General features: G+C 44.7%; 1 protein-coding gene across 9 annotated transcripts in view; it reads left to right on the top strand.

The window, feature by feature from the left end:
* Positions 1–18,487, top strand: part of UNC13B (unc-13 homolog B) — a 381,168-nt gene that overhangs the window by 314,648 nt on the left and 48,033 nt on the right. For all 9 annotated transcript variants that reach the window (XM_073343305.1, XM_073343304.1, XM_073343298.1 and 6 more), the window contains 4 exons: positions 1,210–1,306; positions 2,087–2,230; positions 2,869–2,946; positions 6,532–6,609. In XM_073343305.1, coding sequence (XP_073199406.1) covers positions 1,210–1,306; positions 2,087–2,230; positions 2,869–2,946; positions 6,532–6,609 — 397 coding nt within the window. The remainder of the gene's footprint in view (positions 1–1,209; positions 1,307–2,086; positions 2,231–2,868; positions 2,947–6,531; positions 6,610–18,487) is intronic.

Here is an 18,487-nt window from a genome sequence, read left to right as displayed (position 1 = left end):
ATGGGAAAGCATGGGGGAAGCTTGTTCTCCTTTGCCCACGTTCCACCTGTTCTTGGGATTCATGGAGCTCCACTCTAGGGTGGGTCAGTCTGGCCCCTTTCATATGCACTGAATTCACTTGCACTCTCACAAGAGATAAGTCACCATGGCACTGCTGATTCTGCATGGGCTGGTGTCTCCTGTGGGGATAGTATAGTGCCACCAATCGGACGTTAAGCTCTGGTTACTCAAGCGTTCTCCCAGACTGTTAACGAATTAGCATGCCAAAGAGTCTAAAAGACTGGATCCAACTTGGAGAGCAGTTGTGCCTTTGGGAGAGAGGATGCCAGGCTACCCTACGGAGGGTATGGGGTAGCAGAGAGCAGCACCAGAGTGGAGAAAACTGCCTCATCTGGGATCTGCCTCCCCCAACTCCCAAAATATGTTCCTGCACCTGGAGACAAAATGGCAGGAGGCCCAGGGAAGCCACTTCCTTCTCTCTTTCCTTATGCAATGCAGATCTGACAGCGAGAGCTGCAAGCTCACACAGCAAGCTTCTCTTCCCAAACCTGTATCCCTTAGCTCGTCCCTGGGAGCATGTGTGGTTAAATTTCTCAGAGCCACTGGTAAAATTAGTGAGCACACGGTTCTCGGGGAGGGGGAGAGAGGGCTAGTAATGCAAACAGGAAAAGAGAAAAAGGAGTAAAAACATTGAAAGCAAAACCAGAACCAAGCTACTGAAGAGGGAGAGAGCATGAGCAGAGGTGGAACAGTGCAGAGGGAGAATGAACGAAGTGGGTGAAATAGTAGCAACTGTACTGAAGCCCGTGGTTATGAGGGGCCCAATCTGACAATCCAGTGCTCAGGGCGTCAGGCGAGATTGTGGCCTACTGTTCCTGCCCAGGAAGCAATGTGGGCACATGTGTCAGTACACCTGTGTGTGAGGGTGCTGCTGTCCTTCAGATCCTCCCTGGGGAAAGCCAGCTGGGCACCTGGGCAGATGATGATCAGCTTTCAGACTGGCTCGCTAGAGGGTCAGCTGCTGTCTGGCAATAAATGTAACCAATAAAGCTGGGGAGAGGAAAGCCAGGATTTTTGCTGTTTTGAAGGCATTTGAATCACTGAAAGACTCATCGAGTGCTGAGAGGTGGGAATGCCACAAGATTAGTAGTTGTGACTAGGCACCGCGTTTCACACTGTAACTTGCTCTCCTTCCTCTCCCTGTGGCAGATGGTTTGAGCAGTTTGTGATGCAGTGGCTGGATGAGAATGAAGATGTTTCCCTGGAATTCCTGCATGGAGCCCTGGAAAGAGATAAGAAAGATGGGGTACGTAGCTGGATTACTGTGCCCAGGAACCAAATATTACCACAGCAAATTCAGGAGCCTGAATGCGGATGCAGCCATTTTAGCTCACTGAAGAAATAGGAATCTCCTTTATCTTGAGACTTTGTCCCCAGGTCCTCAGGAACTGTTTTAACCTAATAGGGGCTGCAGAGCAATTCATTTACAAGTGGTGCTGCTGCTAATCTGTGTCAGCAAGAGGCTTGGCATTCTCCCACATCCCCATGCCTGTGAGAGAAGTCATTGAAACACATGAATCTAGGGACTTGTCTAATCGTGACAATGAAAGTGACCTTAATCCATCTGTTCTTTAACCTCACCGAGCACTCCCAGAAGGCGTTGTTGTGCTGTACGTAGCCTGTTTGAATGTGGATGCGAGCCCTCATTTATATTTCTCTATTTAAAAAAAAAAATTCTGTGCGTTTTCGTTTCCATGTTGCTCATTAAATGAACAGGCAAACGATGCATTTCATGAAAGGTCTCAGCAGTGTAATTGCCAATCCCAGGTGCTGAGTCATGTCCCTTCCTGGTTTAGACTGCAATTGTCAAAGGGAGATAGGTCTCATAAGTCCTTGAAAATTAGGTTCCAAACTTCTTTGGGACCCTTTGAAAACTCCTTCCTTAATTCTGGGGTGAACATATTCTGCTTTGCAGCTGCCCAGTGCCCCACGCAGCAGACAAAGGACAGATACCTGAGAAATACCAGCTGCCTCTCTCAAATCCGTACAAGACACTCAGAAATTACTGTGTGTGTTTTTTGTTTAGTTCCAGCAAACATCTGAGCATGCTCTATTCTCCTGCTCGGTGGTGGATGTCTTCACACAGCTCAATCAGAGCTTTGAGATCATTAAGAAGCTGGAGTGTCCAGACCCTATGATTGTAGCTCACTATATGAGGAGGTTTGCTAAGGTAATAGCACTAGCATTTAGCTCTTCATCTGCCTTCAATTGTATGGAGAACTTTAAAGAACTTTAGGGCTTCTTATTTTTGGTTTTAACCGATAAACGCTGATAAAACACCCCCTGGACAAAAAATAAAAATTTAGAAAACATTGGCATTTCTCCAGTAAACACCAGAAATGCTTACATGTATCTAAGGGCCTGTCTATGTGGAGCGATAACACACACCACAGGGGGGTGATTTCCAAAGCACGCTAATGTTTTGCACATTAATTGGTCCATGTAGACCCTGCTACTGTGTACTAAAGGGTCCCTAGTGTCCTTTAACATAGTACTGTTTGAAACAGTACTACATTAAAGTGCAGTGAGGAGCATTACAAAGAGATTATTCATTACAGTATACACAAAGAGAAAGTCCTTAAAAAGTCTGATTATCAGACATCTGCATAGAACGCTTAAATTGCTTAAAAAAAAAAAGCCACCCAAAAATGAAATTAATGAACCCTGAAGAACCAGAAGCTAAAAGTTTTGAAGAATCCTGTCTACTCTAAGTTATTGGTTTGATTTTATTTTTGTGTTCTTCTGCAAACATCCTGCATTTCTCAGTCGAAGAGCAGAGTGTAACATCATTCACTGTTGTCTTTGCAGACAATTGGGAAAGTGCTGATGCAGTATGCTGACATTCTCTCCAAGTGCTTCCAGTCCTACTGCTCCAAGGAGAAACTAGTGAGTAACATTTGATTTCCCCCCTCCCCACCTTTAGAAACCCAGGCATCATTGAGCTGCTCTGCAATAGCTTTAAAATAGCAGGTTAAAGAGTCCTCATACTGCAGCTGGGAAGCTATAAACCGCATCATTGTTGCTCATGTCATCAAGCCCCAGGAGTTTTATGGAGTTAATTTCATTTTATAGGTGAGCAAATCAAAGTTAAGAACATAAGAAAGGCCATACTGGGTCAGACCAAAGGTCCATTCAGCCCAGTGTCCTGTCTACCGACAGTGGCCAGTGCTAGGTGCCCCAGAGGGAGTGAACCTAACAGGTAATGATCCTCTCGTCTGCCATCCATCTCCACCCTCTGACAAACAGAGGCTAGGGCACCATTCCTTACCCATCCTGGCTAATAGCCATTGATGGACTTAACTTCCATGAATTTATCCAGTTCTCTTTTAAACCCTGTTATAGTCCTAGCCTTCACAACCTCCTCAGGCAAGGAGTTCCACAGGTTGGCTGTGCGCTGAGTGAAGAAGAACTTCCTTTTATTTGTTTTAAATCTGCTGCCCATGAATTTCATTTGGTGGCCCCTAGTTCTTATATTATGGGAACAAGTAAATAACTTATCCTTATTCACTTTCTCCACACCACTCATGATTTTATAGACCTCTCTCATATCCCCCCTTAGTCTTTTCTCTTTTTCCGTCTGAAAAGTCCTGGCCTCTTTAATCTCCCCTCAGATGGGACCCGTTCCAAACCCCTCATCATTTTAGTTGCCCTTTTCTGAACCTTTTCTAACGCCAGTATATCTTTTTTAGAAAAAAGAAAAGGAGGACTTGTGGCACCTTAGAGGCTAACCAATTTATTTGAGCATAAGCTTTCATGAGCTACAGCTCACTTCATCGGATGCATAAGTGAGCTGTAGCTCACGAAAGCTTATGCTCAAATAAATTGGTTAGCCTCTAAGGTGCCACAAGTCCTCCTTTTCTTTTTGCAAATACAGACTAACACGGCTGTTGCTCTGAAACATATCTTTTTTGAGATGAGGGGACCACATCTGTACACAGTATTCAAGATGTGGGCGTACCATGGATTTATATAAGGGGAATAAGATATTCTCCATCTTATTCTCTATCCATTTTTTAATGATTCCTAATTGGGCACTTGCTGTGTGTCAGTCCCACCACACCTATGTCAGAGGGTTTACTCTCCATTAAGGAGATGGAAATAAATATTCCAGTTGCATGCACCTTGTAGACTCTGCTGTGATCCCCTCCCTCCTCAGGCTACAGCCGCACATGGAATTATTGAGAGCAGAGATGGACCATTCCTGTCGGGCTCCATGCTTGCACAGGGTGCTTGGCCACGTGACAAGGTGATGGCCAAGGTAGACTCTGCCTGCCTTGCTGGGGCTTGGGCTCTTCTCCCCATCTTTTCATTCTGAACCTGGGGAACTGCTTTATGGCTGCTGCTATCACCTTTTTCCAGGGCCCTTTGGAGTGAGGCATCCACCCTATTGTCTAAATCTTGTTTTACAGCCATGAAAAGAAATGGGCTTGGGACACTCTTTGTAGATGTTTATACTATGTCTGTATCCCATTTGGCTTTCACAAACACTTCCCAGTTTATTATCCCCTACTTAAACTAACTTGTTGTTCAACCCCATTTCTACATCATTAATGGTGGTGGTAAATAAAACTGTGTCTGAAATCTGGATGTCTGTCACATGCTGTTCTTGACGCTCTTCTTTAATGAAGCCAGGGGAATGCTCCAGCCTTCTCCTAGCAAATGGGCTTTCTCCCTTTGTGCTCATGTAATTCAGACTCTGTCAGGACATGGCACCAGAGAAGTCACACTCCGATCACAGTGGCTGTAAACGGAGTGATCGATAAGTGCTCCAGCATTCCAGGGTCACTCGAGGCCATTAGTTGGTGTATTTTTTCCTGTGCAGTTTAATAGGTAATGCAGCTGTGTCTGCCCCAAGAGAGTGAAAGAACAAAAACAATGTTGTTCACTCAATTTTCATGTGTTTACCAAGACTTTCTCCCCTTTCTGCTGCAAGTGCTAATTGTTTATACAGGTTTCATTGTTTCTACCCATAATTATTTTCTTCAAAAGACATAATTTCCCATCATTTTCTTGAAGTAAAGGCCACAGCATGCAAATGGCTTCCACCTGTTGTGTTCACAAATGGTTCAAATCTCCTTTAGTTTCTGAACAGTACTCGGTGCTGTACCCAACCCGGTAGCCTGCCAGGGATGCGTATAGAATTGGCATCCGTCCATGTTCGGGGAAACTTAACACTGCATTCCCTAAGTTTTTTCTTTTGCTAATGGCACGCAAAAACAAGAGTGAATTACCCCAAAGAGACTGTGAAGCCAAAATAGTCCACATCTGATCCGTGCTGGTGTGGTGGAAACCTTAGCTTAATCTCTGGAAGAAAATGCCCATTGTGTGCCCCAGCGTGTAGACATATCCATGAATGACAACAGATGGGGCTGGGACACCGCCATCCCCCAGTTCTGTTCAAGAGGGATGGTCCAAACAAGACAAGCCATTCCACTTCTGTGACCTAGAACTCAGTCAGTCTGCTAGATGCTCCTTTTCTTTAAGACCCACATCAGTGACCTTCCTTACTTATAGATCAGGCAGGAGTTTCCCCATATATGGACAATTGGAAAGCACCCTTAGAAAATCCCTTGATTGGTAGAAGTAGGGTTTGGCAAAATATAATCCCCTATATAGAAAAGCTTCCATTCAACTGGAAGTCTGGCACTCTCATCAGGAGTGTTACTGGCGCAGAGGATCATCATTCATGGGTGTTTGACTATTTGATCCAGTGGGGAGCTGTTCCCTTGTAGCCGGGCGGATTTGCTCATACGTCAGGGCACTTAAAACAGAAGATGCATCTCGTCCCCTTCGGATTAATGCCACTTCACCATGGCCTGGCAGTTTTCTAGGTCAGATATCTGCCTCTATGATACAAATCCTCCAAACTGCTACTGGATGCTATTGTCAATTCAAATGCCTCCATGGGTACTGTGTTCAGGGGAGAGATTCTGAATGAGGCAGGCTGAGATGGATCACTGCATCCCTTCTCCCTTCATCCCTAGCTGAGTCTCACGCTAGAGATGTTTGGGATCTGCTACATAGAGTCCCTTAATTGCAAACGGGGGAGCTTGAGCAGATAAATTTTTCCCCCTCGCTGATGCGTGAATTTCTGGGAGCGGCCACTTTGTTGTGCACCACCTCCCTTTATGATCTGTATGCAGTTCAGATCTGCACAGGTCAGAGTTGAGAGTCTGGGGGCGATATCAGAATGGACTCTTACAGGAGGGCAGCTGCCAGTTGTCTACTTGATCAGCCAATTGTCACTGGAGCAACCCCTTAACCACTGATTGGCATGTCTGCAAGCAGCTGCCCCCTTTCCTGGTTGGAAAGAGGGACTTTCCTCCTAAGCTTTGTTAGCACTGAAATCTGCCCCTGCCCTTCCTCTTCCTTTACATGCTGGGGGAAATTCTAGCCCTGGCTATGCCAGTGAAAGAACAAATAGTGTTGTCACCCTGATCAGTAACAAGACTTTGCCATTGCCTCCTTCAGCCCTGCATCCTGATGAACAACATTCAGCAGCTGAGAGTGCAGCTTGAGAAGATGTTTGAGGCCATGGGTGCTAAGGAGGTAAGAGCACTAAAATTGGCTACTTACGCCCATAACTACTGGTTTACCTAGAGCCTCCAGTAAAGATTAGGGCCCCATTGCTTTAGGTGCCAGGCTGTCAGAGTGAAAGGACAGCCCTTGCCCTGAAAATCTTTGTCTAATTGAACACAACAGCAGGGTTTTCAAACAACAGACAGGAGCCCGGGGGAGGACAAGGGAAGTAGTAATAAGACAGTAATAAGAACATGCATTAACATGGGCACAAGAAGATGTTTTCAAGTCTGTTTTTTAGGAATGTCGACAAACCCTCCACGTTACAGGCACAAGTCATTTTGTGCAGTGTGTAAAGGTCAGTAACTTGGTTGGGAGTAAATGACGTACATTTAATATATTCTAAAAAACGCACATGCTGTGTAATTCACCTGTCTCATTCTTTGGGTCACTAAAAAAGTGTTTGCCAAGGTAGATTTATTGCGCTGTTCCTGTGACACTCTTGTTCAGAGTGTAGCAAGTTTCAGAGACATGAAAGAATTTTGTTTCAGTTGCTGTTTGTGAAGAGAGGATGCTCAGCTATAATGTACATCTTTTTTCCTCTCTCTCTCTCTCTCTCTCTCTCTCTCTCTCTCTCTCTCTCTCTCTTTTCATTGCTTTTCAAGACTCGGGGTGATGAAGAAAAGAACATTGATCATGTTAGGAAAAAATCTTTTTAGAGCCTCAGGGCATTTTCTTTAGCTGTGACGAGCTAGACGCTGCGCTGTCATCTGCACGCCAAGGGGAGAGTTCAGGGGTGGTGTTTCACTGAAGTGCAGTTCAACTTTTTGACTCTGCACTGTTGTTTCCAAGTCTCTCTCGTGCTTAGTGGCATAATTCTAAGAAGTGACAAATGCTTGTTTTTTAAAAAAAAAAACAAAACCTGCTAAATGTTTCACCGGCTAATGCAAGGATGACAGCAAAGAGGTTTTCTTCACAGTGGAGCACAGTTCTCCTCAAACAAAATGTCCCAGCAACCCAGACTTCTGTGTTGCACGGGGTGCACCCAGCCTTGATATTATATCAGTAATGGCCACAAAGGGCCAATTTTTCAGAACAATTGCTCCCATGATTAAACGTATGTAAATAGTTTTATGAAGGCATCACTCACATGTACAGGGAACACCACTAAGAAATCAGCATTTGCCAAGTTACCCAACAGTGCTATCAGATAGCCACAGTATTTCCTTATACTTACAATCGGAAATAACATAGTATCTCAAATGGCTGGTGGTAAACTGTATTTAATGACAATATAAACTATTTCACTTAGCCTGGGTAAGATCACCCTCTGGGAAAGGTGCGTCTTTCAGCACAGAATCTCAACAATGCCTATCCCAGCACTTTCCCGGTGAGTTGAGAAATCATAGGGGGGGTTTCAGCTTGCACCACAGGTTCACAGGAGAGTCCTGTGGCCAGCACTGCGGGTGTGCAAACCTCTGCATTTTCACACTCATTCCTAATGCTGCATAATGACTCAGCACTTCATGAGCATACAAGATCACATAAATGAAATAACAAGCGCACGTCGAACTGTTTGGTGTAAGGTACAGTGCAGTGTGTGTAACGTACTGGAGTGTTTAGGGTACATATGTTCTGCACTCAGTCTGTGGTACACTAACACTCCACCTCTGTCCAGACAGTCGGTGCTCAGGGTGCTGAGACTCTAGCTGGAACAGGAATGCAGATCTCAGCTGTGATATCACACAGCAATCATCCAGAACAAAACTACATTTATACAAAAACTCATGACCTTCCTGAGCTCCGTCTGCTGCGAGCTTCTCCCTCCCAGCCCAGCTTGTCCCTTTGCAGCATCCTCCATTGAAAGCCGCCTCCTGTAGTGACACGAAAATGGCTGAGAAACTGACACTAAACTGGGAGGAGTGGTAGATATGCTGAAGGGTAGGGGTAGGATACAGAGGGACGTAGACAAATTAGAGGATTGGGCCAAAAGAAATCTGATGAATCATAGAATCATAGAATATCAGGGTTGGAAGGGACCCCAGAAGGTCATCTAGTCCAACCCCCTGCTCAAAGCAGGACCAATTCCCAGTTAAATCATCCCAGCCAGGGCTTTGTCAAGCCTGACCTTAAAAACCTCTAAGGAAGGAGATTCTACCACCTCCCTAGGTAACGCATTCCAGTGTTTCACCACCCTCTTAGTGAAAAAGTTTTTCCTAATATCCAATCTAAACCTCCCCCACTGCAACTTGAGACCATTACTCCTCGTTCTGTCATCTGCTACCATTGAGAACAGTCTAGAGCCAACAAAGGCTGATGGTTGGCTCAACCATCAACAAAGGTTGATGAGGTTCAACAAAGACAAGTGCAGAGTCCTGCACTTAGGACGGAAGAATCCCATGCACTGCTACAGACTAGGGACCGAATGGCTCGGCAGCAGTTCTGCAGAAAAGGACCTAGGGGTTACGGTGGACGAGAAGCTGGATATGAGTCAGCAGTGTGCCCTTGTTGCCAAGAAGGCCAATGGCATTTTGGGATGTATAAGTAGGGGCATTGCCAGTAGATCAAGGGACGTAATCGTCCCCCTCTATTCGACATTGGTGAGGCCTCATCTGGAGTACTGTGTCCAGTTTTGGGCCCCACACTACAAGGATGTGGAAAAATTGGAAAGAGTCCAACGGAGGGCACCAAAAATGATTAGGGGACTGGAACACATGACTTATGAGGAGAGGCTGAGGGAACTGGGATTGTTTAGTCTGCGGAAGAGAAGAGTGAAGGGGGATTTGATAGCTGCTTTCAAGTACCTGAAAGGGGGTTCCAAAGAGGATGGATCTAGACTGTTCTCAGTGGTAGCGGATGACAGAACAAGGAGTAATGGTCTCAAATTGCAGTGGGGGAGGTTTACGTTGGATATTAGGAAAAACTTTTTCACTAGGAGGGTGGTGAAACACTGGAATGGGTTCCCTAGGGAGGTGGTGGAATGTCCTTCCTTAGAAGTTTTTAAGGTCAGACTTGACAAAGCCGTGGCTGGGATGATTTAGTTGGGGATTGGCCCTGCTTTGAGCAGGGGGTTGGACTAGATGACCTCCTGAGGTCCCTTCCAACCCTGATATTCTATGATTCTTCAGTGGTCTCCCTGCACTGTGGGATTATACAAGGAGGAGGAGATGTGCGGGGAACTCTGGCTCAAACCCTGTGACTCACAAACCTGGGGAGAAAAAGAATGCGAATGACATGATGAGCAACTGGAATATAGTTTACTCAATATATTAGAAAGTTTTCCTGGGAGTGAGACTCTTTGCTACATGCTGTTTGTTCACCTCATCCGCTTGCCACTGTTCACCAGAAATACTTCATTTAACTTGTGCCGAGTACCTGAAATAGCTGACCTCCCCAGGGTTTTCCTCTTGGAATGCATTTAGTACTTTTCTGCATAGATTGAAACCCTGCCAGATCCTCTGTTCCGCTAGCCTAGACTGCTTTGTTCTAGTTTATTTAGTGGCTACTCTGACAGTGATTAGTCCTGGCTGGTGAATATCAGTTAGTGAGAGGACGACTCTGAAAATAGAGATAATTATATGCTCTGGAAATACCTCATCTTGTGCAAAGTTTTTGTCCTCTCCTTCAAGAAGGACAATTACTTGGTGTTTACAAGAGGTGCATACAGCATCCATACTTCAAACAGTGGTTGGCACTAAAATGTAAACATTGCCCTCACTGCTGTCTAAAAAGCAATAAGAGGAGCTATTTCCCTGTAAAGAATAAGAAAATGTTACGGTGAGGTCACATCAATGCTCTCAGTAAATGTTTATTTTTGTGTGTTACCCAAGGTATTCTGGCCGAATGAAAGCACCCAGGCAGTTTTCCTGTAATTATACTAATAAATTAGGAGTTGCAGGTAGACAAATCATGGAAGTTAGGAGTTGTAGGTGGTGAGAAAGATTCAATGAATTTAAGATAGCATGCACCTTTGACTACTTCAGCTGCATTCTGTTCACCTAATCCATCCACACATGGAGTACTTCTAATATTACAAAGCTCTGAACAGGTTTCAAATAGTTGTTCCTGCTCTTCCCAAATGTGAAATCCTATTCCTGCCTGCATTCCTTGTACTCTCCCTAAAACATTACCCAAGGATAATGCTGTGGGATAAGGCAGCATTCAGCCCTAAACCCCTGGGCATAATACCCAATATCTTGTAGCCTCAATGGGTCACAAGCTGGAGCACAAAAGATCTGGAAAATCCTCCTTCCAGTGTGGTGTACTGCCCTGGTTTCCCACCTTGGAAGATCCCAAGAGATTCCCTCATTCAAACTACAACATAATACGTGATTGAAAAGCTCTCTTAGATCATTTTTAGAGTTTTATACCACTTTATTTTTCTCCCTTTGAGCCTGTGCAGTGGATCTCATGCTGCTAGGACAGCTTGACTTAGAGGGATACAAATATTATCAATATAGCTTCCAAAAACCTCTCCCAAATGTTAGGTGTTTGGGGAAAAATAGCGTTTCTGAAATTATTTGTAGTGGTAAAAGCATAATACACAATGACGTTGTGGTGTAAATGTTGTAGGCACAGATTCTATGGTGATGGCAGTCATATATGTTCACTGATGTCACTGACATAACTTTGGAGTAACTTGTATAATTCAGGTGTCAGCGTAGCAGCAGTGTTAGTCTGTATTGGCAAAAAGAAAAGGAAGACTTGTGGCACCTTAGAGACTAACCAATTTATTTGAGCATAAGCTTTCGTGAGCTACAGCTCACCTGATCAGATGCATTCAGTGGAAAATACAGTGGGGAGATTTATAAACATAGAGAACATGAAACAATGGGTGTTACCATACACACTGCAGGAGAGCGGGCGGAGGGACCTTTTGTAGTGATAATCAAGGTGGGCCATTTCCAGCAGTTGACAAGAACGTCTGAGAAACAGTGGGGGGTGGGAATAAACAAGGGGAAATAGTTTTACTTTGTGTAATGACCCATCCACTCCCACTGTATTTTCCACTGAATGCATCTGATGAAATGAGCTGTAGCTCACGAAAGCTTATGCTCAAATAAATTTGTTAGTCTCTTAGGTGCCACAAGTACTCCTTTTCTTTTTGTATAATTCACTCATCCCTTCACAAATGCATTATGTTTTTCTGAAAGCTCTGCTCTAGGAATTATTTTGGGGAAGGCCTCCGGCCTGTGTTACACAAGAAGTCAGACTAGATGATCACAGTGGTCCCTTCTGGCCTTGGAATCTGAATATCTTTGAATGTGGCAGTCATAAAGTCATGCAAGTAAAGCATTCATGCCACCTGTGCTGTTTTCTCTTCACCCCTCATGTTGTTCTACAGACCTCTGCTTGGGAATGGTACAAACAGTCTGACAGTGGGCAGTGTAATACTTTCTATTTTCATTCATCAGGAACGACTTTGCAGCCCACTCCTACCTTCTTCTGCCTTTCACAAGTTATGCAATCATTAACTTCTGCAGGATAAAAAAACCCATGTACTGCACTGCCCACTGTCACGAATTCTTGATATGCTGCACAAGCCCAATTAAAAGGTGTAGAAACTTAGATTTTTATGAAGTACAAGCTTCTCAGGGAAAATATCCGAGAAGAAGGATATTTACAGTGGAACATCAGAGTTACCAGAATTACAAACTGACCAGTCAACCACACACCTCATTTGGAACCGGAATTACACAATTAGGCAGCAGCAGACACACACACAAAAAAGCAAGTACATTACAGTACTGTGTTAAATGTAAACTACTAAAAAAATAAAGGGAAAGCAGCATTTTTCTTTTGTATAGTAAAGTTTCGAAGCTGTATTAAGTCAATTTTCAGTTGTAAACTTTTGGAAGAACATCCATAATGTTTTGTTCAGAGTTACAAACATTTCAGAGTTATGAACAACCTCCATTCCTGAGGTGTTCATAACTCTCAGGTGCTACTGTTTTGAGCCTTGAGAACAATGTCTTCATTGGACTTGTCTTCCTCCAGTTTTCATGCCCTTGGCTATCAGCTAAGCTGTATGAAAAATGCTCCAGTAAAACATACTCTCTTCTTGGTGTTCAGACAGATTTATCCCTCATTTTAAATGCTCAGTCACCTGTATGACAAACCCCAGGATCGCTGAAGAACAGCCTTGACTTTGTTATAACAGCTGTGGGAAAGCATTCCTTGGGTCCAGGCTCCTGCTAAGAGCTTCTTATCCTGCTGAGTTCTTCAGTCTTGTAAGACCTCTGTCAAATCCACACTAGAGTTAGAAATGCATACTGCTGGCTTTGCTCAGCCCTCCATCTTCTCCCTTTCCTGAAAGGTGGGGGAGAAGTGAGTGATCCTTGGGACCATGTGACATAAGCCTGGGATAAAGATAAAAACCAATGTATTGTGTCTTTTTAAAGAAGGTCTCAATCTGTTTTAGCTTATCAAAAAGAAGTGAGAGGTGTCTTGATTACAGTGTATAAGTACCTATGCAGGGAGAAAGTTCTGGTACCAAGGGGCTTTTTAATCTAACCGCAAAAGGCATGACAACCATCAGTAGGTGGACGTTAGTCAGACAGAATCAAATTTAGAAATAAGGCCCAAATTGTTACCAGCAAGGGGATTAACCATGGGAACAAACTGCCCTGTGCAGTGGTAGAGTCTCCATTTCTTGATGGCTTCAAATAGAGACAGGATGCCTCGTCTCTGAAAATACAGATAATACGTTCTGGCTTCATGTGTAAGGTGGGTGTTGAGAGTCTCCATTCATTGTCTGGACACTGCTTTTAGATCCTCAAACAAGATGCTGTAGAAGTGCCAAGTATTAGTCCTACTAGAATTAGAGCATTTGTTCAGAATTAATCACCATGTAGTCTAGGCTGTCTCATGTTTCATAGAAAGAGAACATTTTTATTAGCTTTCTTTCTCAGTGTCACGCTCCATGCACCCAGAGTGAGGGAGATTGTAAGACTCCATAAGGCAGTGGAGTTCCAGCTTCCAGCAGAAATGTCATGGTCATGATATGCATTACAATGCGCCAACTTTCTAATATTTCTTGCTGCTCCGCTCTGCAAGCCAGGTTTATTGTGCAGTCCAAGTGGCATTTCCTGTTCTCATGGATAGCTGGTACATTTGACATTCATTGACGAAGCAGCAAAGTAGATATTAGTTCCTTCAGGAGCCTTTATCAGTGCTTCACCATATTGGCAGAGAAGAGTTTCCAGCTACACTGAAAACTGAAGGAAGTCTATGAAGGACTGTAACTTGTATAAAGAAAAGGAGTACTTGTGGCACCTTAGAGACTAACCAATTTATTTGAGCATGAGCTTTCGTGAGCTACAGCTCACTTCATCGGATGCATACCATGGAAACTGCAGAAGACATTATATACGCACAGAGACCATGAAACAAACCCCCTCCCACCCCACTGTCCTGCTGGTAATAGCTTATCTAAAGCGATCATCAAGTTAGGCCATTTCCAGCACAAATCCAGGTTTTCTCACCCCCCCCCCTCCCACACACACACAAACTCACTCTCCTGCTGGTAATAGCCCATCCAAAGTGACAACTCTCTTCACAATGTGTATGATAATCAACGTGGGCCATTTCCTGCACAAATCCAGGTTCTCTATTACCAGCAGGAGAGTGAGTTTGTGTGTGTATGGGGGTGGGGGGGGGGGTGAGAAAACCTGGATTTATGCTGGAAATGGCCCACCTTGATTATCATACACATTGTGAACAGAGTGGTCACTTTGGATGGGCTATTACCAGCAGGAGAGTGAGTTTGTGTGTGTGGGGGGGGGGGGGGCGGAGGGTGAGAAAACCTGGATTTGTGCTGGAAATGGCCCAACTTGATGATCACTTTAGATAAGCTATTACCAGCAGGAGAGTGGGGTGGGAGGAGGTATTGTTTCATGGTCTCTGTGTGTATATAATGTCTTCTGCAGTTTCCACGGTATGCATCCGATGAAGTGAGCTGTAGCTCACGAAAGCTCATGCTCAAATAAATTGGTTAGTCTCTAAGGTGCCACAAGTCCTCCTTTTCTTTTTGCGAATACAGACTAACACGGCTGTTACTCTGAAACCTGTAACTTGTATCTAATTCGGATACAGAAATAGTAGGCACCAGTCTCATGCCCTTCTAATGGACCTAAATCACGTTCTGTTAATCCCCTGCAGTTTGTGTGGAGCCAGGGAATGCCAATACCAGCCATTAAGGAGCTAGTTAATACATTATCTAGACTTTTCCTCCTTATGTGTTAGTAGCTGTTCAGAAGAATCAGTATCTCCATAATGACAAAGGACTTTTCTGCCACTGAGCTGAGAAATTCAGCACCACAGTTGGCTTTCCTTCCACTATCACTTAGTGACAGGTTTCAGAGTAGCAGCCGTGTTAGTCTGTATCCGCAAAAAGAACAGGAGTACTTGTGGCACCTTAGAGACTAACCAATTTATCTGAGCATAAGCTTTCGTGGGCTACAGCCCACTTCATCGGATGCATAGAGTGGAACATATAGTAAGAAGTTATATATATATATACACACACAGAGAAGGGGGAAGTTACCATACAAACTGTAAGAGGCTAATTAATTAAGATGAGCTGTTATCAGCAGGAGAAAAAAACTTTTGTAGTGATAATCAAGATGGCTCATTTAGACAGTTGACAAGAAGGTGAGAGAATACTTAACATAGGGAGATAGGTTCGGTATGTGTAATGACCCGGCCACTCCCAGTCTCTATTCAAACCCAAGTTAATGGTATCTAGTTTGCATATTAATTCAAGCTCAGCAGTTTCTCCTTGGAATCTGTTTTTGAAGCTTTTCTGTTGAAAAATTGCCACCCTTAAATCTTTTCCTGAGTGGCCAGAGTGGTTGAAGTGTTCTCCTACCGGTTTTTGAATGTTCTGATTCCTGATGTTGTGTCCATTTATTTGTTTGCATAGAGACTGTCCGGTTTGGCCAATGTACATGGCAGAGGGGCATTGCTGGCACAGGATGGCATAGATCACATTGGTAAATGTGCAGGTGAACGAGCCCCTGATGGCGTGGTTCATGTGATTAGGTCCTATGATGGTGTCACTTGAATAAATATGTGGACAGAGTTGGCATCAGGCTTTGTTGCAAGGATAGGTTCCTGGGTTAGTGTTTTTGTTGTGATTGCTGGAGAGTATTTGCTTCAGGTTGGGGGGCTGTCTGTAAGCGAAGACTGGTCTGTCTCCCAAGATCTGTGAGAGTGAGGGATCATTTTTCAGGATAGGTTGTAAATCTTTGATGATGAGCTGGAGAGGTTTTAGTTGGGGGCTGAAGGTGATAGCTAGTGGCGTTCTGTTATTTTCTTTGTTGGGTCTGTTCTGTAGAAGATGACTTCTGGGTACTCTTCTGGCTCTGTCAATCTGTTTTTTCACTTCAGCAGGTGGGTACTGTAGTTTTAAGAACGCTTGATAGAGATCTTGTAGCTGTTTGTCTCTGTCTGAGGGATTGGAGCAAATGCGGTTCTATCTTAGAGCTTGGCTGGAGACAGTGGATCGTGTGGTGTGTCCTGGATGGAAGCTGCAGGCATGTAGGTACTTAGTGGCTACTAATGGGTAATGAGGAAAAAGCTAGAAACTTTTTTAATCAGTGTCACTAGCAGTCTTGTGAATCACACCTGAAACAGGGGGGTGGGGGATCAGTTTAGAGGAGAGAGAGTGCTACAGGGATCTGAGTTTGGGTCTGCAGCCCCTTGGCCAGAAGCACTGTAAAGGCCTGAGTGTTCATGCCCTGTGTGAAGTGTTGCTCCCAGATATCCTCTCTAGCCAATGCAAAACTTGGTGATACTAGGATACCGGGGAGCCATGTTCTGCCCTCTCACGGGAGGGCAGGGTCACTGCTACAAGAATAAAGTAGTAAGACGCAACCTGAATGCACTCAATGCATCCTCTGTGGTAACCATGCTCTGAGAGCCACTAGCCTCTGTCTGCCAGGAGCTGGGAATGGGCGAGAGGGGATGGGTCACTTGTTGATTGCCTGTTCTGTTCATTCCCTCTGGGGCACCTGGCATTGGCCACTGTCGGGAGACAGGAGACTGGGCTAGATGGACCCTTGGTCTGATCCACTGTGGCCGTGCTTATGTAACTTCCCACAGTAAAATAACTCACCAGTTGCACAGGGCATGAGCTCAATATTCCAAGGGTCAGGAGTTGCAATCTACCATTGCTGTCCTAGATGTGGACCTAAAAAATCCTGTGGATTCAGTACGGACACAGCCTGTAGCTATCGAAGAAATAGCAGAATATAAGGAGTGGTGGGTGATCAGTACCAGTCCTACTGGCTTGCATTAGAAGAGAGCTGATTCTCTAGTTCAGCTGGCAAAGCATTTGTCTGAAATGTCACAGTGAGTCAGGCTGATCCTGAGTCCCACTCCCTCAGGCGGTGGGCTGAGTTCAGAGGAGTAATGGTGCTGTAAATTACACATTCTGCATTGGAGACTCTGTAAACTGATGGGGTCTTACATGCCTGGGAAATGGAAGGGGGCCGGGTGGTAGAAAGAAAAGCAACCACTAGGAGGCTGTATACCTAGCTTTGTCACCTGTGAGTTGGGCCCAAAGCCTCTAATTAGCATGGTTAGATCGGGGGCTATCTTCGTTGCTGTGTGTGTGGAGAAATAGGTGCACAGGGAATAACCTTACAAACTCACATTAATAAAGCAGGAAAGTCACTGCAGTCAGCACTTCACTCCTGAGACTCATAAATAAACCAACAGCTGCTGTTTCTTTCTCTGTTTTTGAAAGCAGATCTAGAAGACTGGTAAGCACACTTTCTAACACCTGTTAAAATCTGGATTTTCCCAGCTAGTTTACTAAAGGGAAAGGAGTGAATCCCATTCCAAATCTCTGTATTTCCCTTGAGGATTTCCTTTCTCTGATAGATGCTAAAGAAAACAAGCAGGGCTCCAGTACAGAATGGGGTAGCAGGAACTCCTGTTGTGCTTAATTCCTGTCTAGCTCCAATACTGGGATTTAGCCTAGAAACCTAAGCCCCTGAATTCTAGCCACCGCACTGCCATTGCAACAAGTGAATATATAGGAGGTCTAAGTTGGAGGGCAGGCTGGAGTTCTAAAGTCCCAATTCACAAACAGCAGAGGCATTTCATTTATGTTTAAGAACCAGAAGCGCTGATGTAACCAGAAGTGATCCTATCTCACGTTCACACAGCATTTCCAGCCCAGAGGATCCCAAAGCACTTCACACACTCTGCATGTGCAGGCATCGCTGCCCTGCTGAAATGCAACCACCTAAGGCTGGAGAGTGGCAACCACCAGCATCAGGCACACTGCACGAATGCAGAAGAGGGAAATTATGAGCTATGGATCGTGGAGCAAACCAGGACTCTTAGGGCAGGGGTCAAGAGATCAGTACCGTTCATGCAGTACAGACAGGATCTCAGGGTTTAATGCGTCAGCTGAAAGACTCGCACACAGAGAACTTGACTGTATCTCAGGCTGACTCAGGAGTATTCAGGGCTGATCACTAAGGGGCCAGATCTTCATGTGCTCAGGGTCCACAACATATTTTCCAAAGTGCTCAGCACATAACCACTCCCTTTGTGACACACTGCCAGATTTTCAAAAGAGTGGGGAACCTGTGGCCTTATTCCCCATGCTCCACTGAACTGCAGCCTGAAGTCTGTGTAATGACTCTGGCGGTGGAAGGTGATGCAACTACTCTCAAATTCACACACGGAGAAACAAACCCCAGTGAAAAGCCCCACTTTAAAGAAGCCAGTCTTAAATTAAACCTATAGCCCCAAGGTGACTCAGAACCCAAAGGTATATATCGCAGTAACACAGCACAGTCTGGGTTCTGTGCCGGAAAGGTTTAAATGTTTCTTTATTTCTTAACTCCACAAGTATCAGGAAAAGGGATGACTTTGAGAAGAGGTGGCGGAA

This window comes from Lepidochelys kempii, chromosome 5 (genome assembly GCF_965140265.1).
Source record: "Lepidochelys kempii isolate rLepKem1 chromosome 5, rLepKem1.hap2, whole genome shotgun sequence".
Lineage (NCBI taxonomy): Eukaryota > Metazoa > Chordata > Testudines > Cheloniidae > Lepidochelys > Lepidochelys kempii.
Note: the sequence above shows the minus strand (reverse complement) of the source record. Positions and strands in the feature narration are given on the sequence as shown.